The following is a 6,087-nucleotide window of genomic DNA, read 5'->3' as shown; positions in this document are numbered from 1 at the left end:
TCTCCGGGCTCAACAGCACCACAAACCATAAACGTAGACTTTCTTCAGACAAATGGTTTGTAAGGTGTGTTGGGCCTAAAAACCAAGTCCTCCCGAGAAAGAATTTTTTTTCTTTTTTTTCTTCGAAAAATGTTTATTGTGTCTGCTGGTTGGCAGGATAACCCAGCATCCAGGCGACTTCTTGTGCTTAACTTGGAATAAGGATTTCTGAAAAAAAAAAAAAATACAGCGGCGTACAGCACAACTGTAAAAATGGATGAGCTGATAACATTTTGCATATACTGGGATTTAAAGGGGCAATGAAACGATTTTAAAACTGTTTCTTCTTTAGCTTTTCTCCTCCACCTACAAATCGCGTAGCGCACCAAAGAGTTCAAGAAGAGGGAAAGGAGGAACTCCTCGCTTGCTCGGACCCTCGTTTATGTACCCGGACGCCGCCATTCTCCACCCAGGAGATTAGCCCGTCACTCAAAATTCAGACAAAGGTTGCTTTCCCACCCCGTTGACCTCTATGTTGACAGTGCTGTGGAGGCTACGTGCTAGTCGGGCAAGCCACACTTTTGCCACGTTGTCACGCTCCTCCGCGCATACCCACACGCAGAGAATGGGGTCAGGTGATGAAAACGAGGCGGCTGATCGGTCCGCCAAGCACGTAGCTCCCACCGCACTGTCAGCTATGAGGTGAAGGGAATAAGTGAGGTCGGGGGTCGTGTGACGTCGTTGGGGCCGCGAATGTACCGATTGAAAAGACAGAGAGCTTTTGAAGGGAAGGAGGTAAGAAATAGTTCGGTATGTTTTCAAATTTTCGTGCCAAAAATCAGCCTTTTGACTTTCTATCTCCTTTCTTTTGGCCTACTAGACGATATGCGATTAGTAAAATCCCAATCGAAATTTATTTTTCCAAACCCAAACTTCGTTTTGTGGCCCCTTGAAGCTGTTTGTCCTGGCAGAATTTGAAACAACATCCGAACAAAAATGTACTTTCACTTCTTGCGGAGGAGTGTGCTGTAGTCGCCATATATATACTGAGGCCGTAAAGTAGTTTAGTCCGTATTTTCTAAGATCGTGTCCGTAGCCGTAGTTGCCGACACCGTAGTCAAGAGATCCAACGGCGTATCCATACACTGGAGCAGCGTGGGCGTAACTGGTGACGGCTGGGGCAGCGGGGATGGTCTGGTCGCTGGGCACAGCTGGAGCCTGGGCAACGCTGGCGTCAGCTGGGATATGGTTTGTCTGGTAGCTGGTCACAGCTGGAGCAGTCTGGATGGTAAACACCCTGATAGGTGGCAACTGGAGCAGCGGCATAGGTAGCGACAGCTGGAGCAGCCTGGTAGGTAGCCACACGGGTGACAGCTGGAGCTGCCTGGTAGGTAGCGACGCGGGCGACAGCTGGCTGGTAGCTAGTGACCCTGGTGACAGCTGGGGCAGCGGCGTAAGTAGCGAAAGCCGGATAGCCCAAATCGTAAGCAGCCTAGTCACGGCTGGCACGGCGTGGTAGGTAGCCACTGGAGCAGCTTGGTAGGTGGCGACAGCTGGAGAAGCGTGGCAGGTGGCAACGGCCGGAGCAGCGTGGTAGGTGGACACGGTACGGCTTACAGCTGGGGCAGCGACGGTGCATCCGGTCAGACCCCAGTAGCCAAACCCGTTACCCAAACCCACGGCTTGGCCATAGCCGAGATTATAACCGTAGCCGAAGGAACCACAGCCCAGTCCAGAGTAGCCAAGGCCGGAATAGCCCTCACCGGAAAGGCCGGCGCCGTGGCTAAGGATGGCACTGCTGGCCAGGGCTAGAAGAAGGCATGCACGAAGGTCGAAAATGTAAACCACTAATTACGTCGTACTCTTTATTATTACAATTTTAATTAGCGTGTTCATTTAATGTTTAATTTAAAAAGTACATTAAGTGTTCACACAAAAGAAAAAAAAACTTTTTGGGAACAAGGTATTATTAGATAGGCAGATGAGTGCAAGATAATATGAGCTCGAAATACGAATATACTTAATGTGCCAAGTACCAATAAAGGAATCGCATCTGTCGCAGGGGTAATTTAGAGATGTATCTCCGGATGGAGAAAACACTTTCGATTTGCCTTTTTAGTGGCAACATGATGAATGTTCAGGCAGTTCGTTTGCGGCATCTAAGGAAAAGTTTTTCTGTCTTTTCTATAAAATGTCTATACAGTTAGATAGGATTTGGTTGCACGCCTTTCTAATTATTCAAGATCAGGCTTTCTGAATTCGAAACATTTGTTTGCTTGGAGCGGCTAAAACTTGGCAGATATTTTTTTGAATAATTAATTAAGTAGTTTAAAAGAAGTACTTAATTTTGTAGCGTTAGCTACACTGGCCGAGCTTGAGCAGTTTCGCGGGACTCTCATAATTAGCCGTGCTCAATATGCGAGCCGCGCTCATTATCAGGGTGTCGAACCGGAACCGAACGGAACCGAAAACCGGTACAGAACCGTTATTTTTAGCCGAAACGGAACTGAACCGAACCGAAATCTTCACCGCCATCTTGAAACTGAACCGGAACCGAACCGAAAAAAAAATATAACGGTAACCGGTTCAAAACGGAAAGGGTAACGCTTCCAATATTGTCCAATGTTGAGGCCGGTCTTTGCCAATGTTAGGCCAATGTCGGACCGACATTGGTGTGCTGCCTGGGTTGTTTTTCAAGCAGCGACGCTGACCTGTTTGTACGGTTTGGGCAAGAAACACTCAATACCGACTCACAGCACCCCATACAACAAAAAGTGACTTTCTTCAAACAAATCGTTTATAAAGTGGATTAAACACAAAATCAAGGCCATCCGATAAAGAAATGTCGTTTTTTTAGTTTGTTTTGTTTCAAAATGTTTATTGTGTTCGGTGGTTGGCAGGAGAACACAGCATCCAGGCGACTTCTTGTGCTTAACTCCGGATAAGAGTTTCTGAAAAAAAGAAAAAAAAAAGAAATACAGTAGCGTACAGCACAAATGCATAAAAGGATAATCTAGTAACGGGTTTACAGCGGTTGACCGCACGCCATTTCATCGAAGTACGTCTTAGAGAATGAGTACGTTTTATTGAAGCTTACGGAGAAAGCGGAGCCTCGGTTTAGAGAAATGCCGTTTATAGAAAAGGAAGATTTTTTAAAAAAAAAGTCTCCCCTGCTCTGCGTGTGTACAGTAGAACGTGTGCAAACTTTCCCCCCTCCCCCCCCCCCCCCCCCCCCGCCCCTCAGCTCGCGCGTTTACACCACTTCGAGGCGACAGTCTGTGGTGGCTCATTACGAAAATGTCAACCCACCTGACTCATCAGCACACGCCACTTCGAGCCGGCTGAATTTTCTAAAAGGAGGGTCATAGCCATTTTTTCTCTAACCGGGGTTCTCTATGAAATAATTCCATAAACTGGGGTCGGTTAAACGGCGTTCTCTAAAACAAGCTTCTCTAAACAGCATGCCTCCGGCGAGTAATACTTTGGATGCAATGGGAATTAAGCTGATTGTTCCGACAGCATTTCAAATCATTATACCGATGAGTATGTACTTACACTTTTTCTTGCGGAGGAGGGTGCTGTAGTCGCCATAGGTGCCAAGGCCGTAACCGTAGTTCAGGCCGTAGCTTCCAAGGCCGTGTCCGTAGCCGTAGTTGCCGACACCGTAGCCGAGGGATCCAACGCCGTATCCGTACACTGGAGCAGCGTGGGCGTAAGTGGCGACGGCTGGGGCAGCGTGGATGGTCTGGTAGCTGGCGACAGCTGGAGCGTGAGCCACAGTGGCAACAGCGGGAGCATGGTAGGTCTGGTAGCTTGCCACAGCTGGAGCGTGGGCGACGGTGGCAACAGCTGGGGCATGGTAGGTTTGGTAGCTGGCCACAGCCGGAGCAGCGTGGATGGTGGACACTCTAGTCACAGCTGGAGCAGCGGCGTAGGTGGCAACTGGAGCAGCGGCATAGGTAGCGACAGCTGGAGCAGCCTGGTAGGTAGCGACACGGGTGACAGCTGGAGCTGCCTGGTAGGTAGCGACACGGGCGACAGCTGGCTGGTAGCTAGTGACCCTGGTGACAGCTGGGGCAGCGGCGTAGGTGGCGACTGGGGCAGCGGCGTAAGTAGCGACAGCCGGAGCAGCCTGAATAGTAGACACCCTAGTCACGGCTGGAGCAGCGTGGTAGGTAGCCACTGGAGCAGCTTGGTAGGTGGCGACAGCTGGAGCAGCGTGGTAGGTGGCGACGGCCGGAGCAGCGTGGTAGGTGGACACGGTGCGGCTCACGGCTGGGGCAGCGACGGTGTATCCGGTCAGACCCGAGTAGCCAAAGCCGTTGCCGAAACCCACGGCTTGGCCATAGCCGAGACCATAACCGTAGCCGAGGGAACCGTAGCCCAGTCCAGAGTAGCCAAGGCCGGAATAGCCGACACCGGAAAGGCCGAGGCCGTGGCTAAGGCCGCCATGGATTTGACCAGCAATGGCGCTGCTGGCCAGGGCTAGAAGAAGGCATGCTCGAAGCTGAAAAATGTAAACCATAAATTACATCTTATTCTTCATTTGCGCCTTAATTTAATCCTTCTTCTCAAAGACCATGGTCATCCGAAATAAAAGCGTTTTTGTCAATAAGCGATGATTAGACAAATCAGATCAAAGTAAAGTGAACTCGAAACACAAAAATACTCCAAATGCCTCGTAGCAATAAATGAATCGCACTTGTTGCAAGTGAAATTTAATCTCCGGATGGTGAAAGCACTTTCTCTTTGCGTTTTAAGTGGCAACATAATGAATTTTGAGGTTATTCGTTTTGCGGCGTCTAAGAAAAAGGTTTTCTTTCTCTTCTTTAAAATATATTTCTAGTTTGTATACTTTTGGTTGCACTCCAATATAAATTATTCAAGATTAGCGCTTCCTTGGAGCTGCTTGCTCGGAGCGGCTAAAATTTGGCGGATAGATTTCTCAATGACCAATGATATACTTGAAAATACGTATTTAATTTTTCTCGAGTCCCTTGAAAATCATTTAAGCACTTTTACTTTCTTTGAAACAAAGGGGGAATTATAAGTACGTAATAAAAAGAATCAAATTTTTTGTTTCAATTAAAGGCGTGATCTAAATGCTCAGCAAAATCTGATTACTCCTAAATGGATCAGTAGTGACGGGAAAAAAGATAAGAAGGATGCAACGGTAATGCCCGAAGCTAAAAAAGTTTGATATGTATTTCACCCAGGTGACTGCGTATCTTTACTACCACTAAATTACTCCTTAGAAACGCAAAATTTAAAAGTAGGAATACAAAATGAATGATGAGTGCTTCCCAGCACATGTAAAACACTCGTGTACATGTACTCTTAAGTTTAGAAAACTTTTATATCGACCCTTTCAAAGGCCATACATAAATATCTGTTAATACAAACATGTACACATTGATTGAAGATGTTAGAGAGTCAATTGGGTATGAGGTATTTGCAATCGAATAAAAGATACGTGTAAGTGGCCGTCCCTATTTAATTCTTGCTATCGTTTAGTAAAAATACATTGAGTTCTAACCCCAGCGATTTTAGTAACCGCGAAGCCTTAATCGTATTGCTGCAAGTTTAAGCCAGTTCTATGTTTCTCGTGAAGTTGAAATTATCCGTTTTACTTAAGCAAATTGCATTTCAAGATTAAATCTGCAAATCTTACTTCCTGCGAGTGGTAAACTTTAACTTACTCCGGTCATGGTGAAGTATACGAGCCTGCGAAGGTGCGACTGCTGAGTAGGATCTGTCGTGAAGCCCCTTATATATGCAAATGTCCCGACTCGTAGACGGCGCTGGTCCCATCACCAGTACTACGAAGGCAGTAAAGTAAAAAAAAAAAAAGGGAACGAGTTTTCGCATCGCGCTTAACAATGAAGTTAACGCAGCCTTATACAGGACATGCCCGTGAACGTGTGGCTAATTAATATATTCATAAAACCAATAGTAAAGAAAACGTCACAGTCATTGCAATGAACTGGAGCAACAGGCTGTTTTTGATTTGCCGAGTCGAGTTTTAATTTTAGTTTTATCTAGGTACGTCGCGCGATGACCTGTTATTTTTTTATTTCCATAAACGTGCGTCAGGTTCCAAGTGAAAAT

At 46.8% G+C, this 6,087-nt stretch overlaps 1 protein-coding gene across 1 annotated transcript; it reads right to left on the bottom strand.

The window, feature by feature from the left end:
• Positions 1-2,828: 2,828 nt before the first annotated feature.
• Positions 2,829-5,810, bottom strand: LOC120838227 (pupal cuticle protein G1A-like). Its single transcript, XM_040208053.2, has 3 exons — positions 5,679-5,810; positions 3,535-4,486; positions 2,829-2,930 (listed from the first exon to the last, which is right to left on the bottom strand). Coding segments are annotated over exons 1-3 (963 nt in total). The 5' UTR covers positions 5,688-5,810; the 3' UTR covers positions 2,829-2,928.
• Between the last annotated feature and the right edge of the window lie 277 nt (positions 5,811-6,087).

This window comes from Ixodes scapularis, unplaced genomic scaffold (genome assembly GCF_016920785.2).
Source record: "Ixodes scapularis isolate PalLabHiFi unplaced genomic scaffold, ASM1692078v2 PGA_scaffold1__304_contigs__length_218370807, whole genome shotgun sequence".
Taxonomy (NCBI): domain Eukaryota; kingdom Metazoa; phylum Arthropoda; class Arachnida; order Ixodida; family Ixodidae; genus Ixodes; species Ixodes scapularis.
This window is presented reverse-complemented; position numbering and strand designations above follow the sequence as displayed.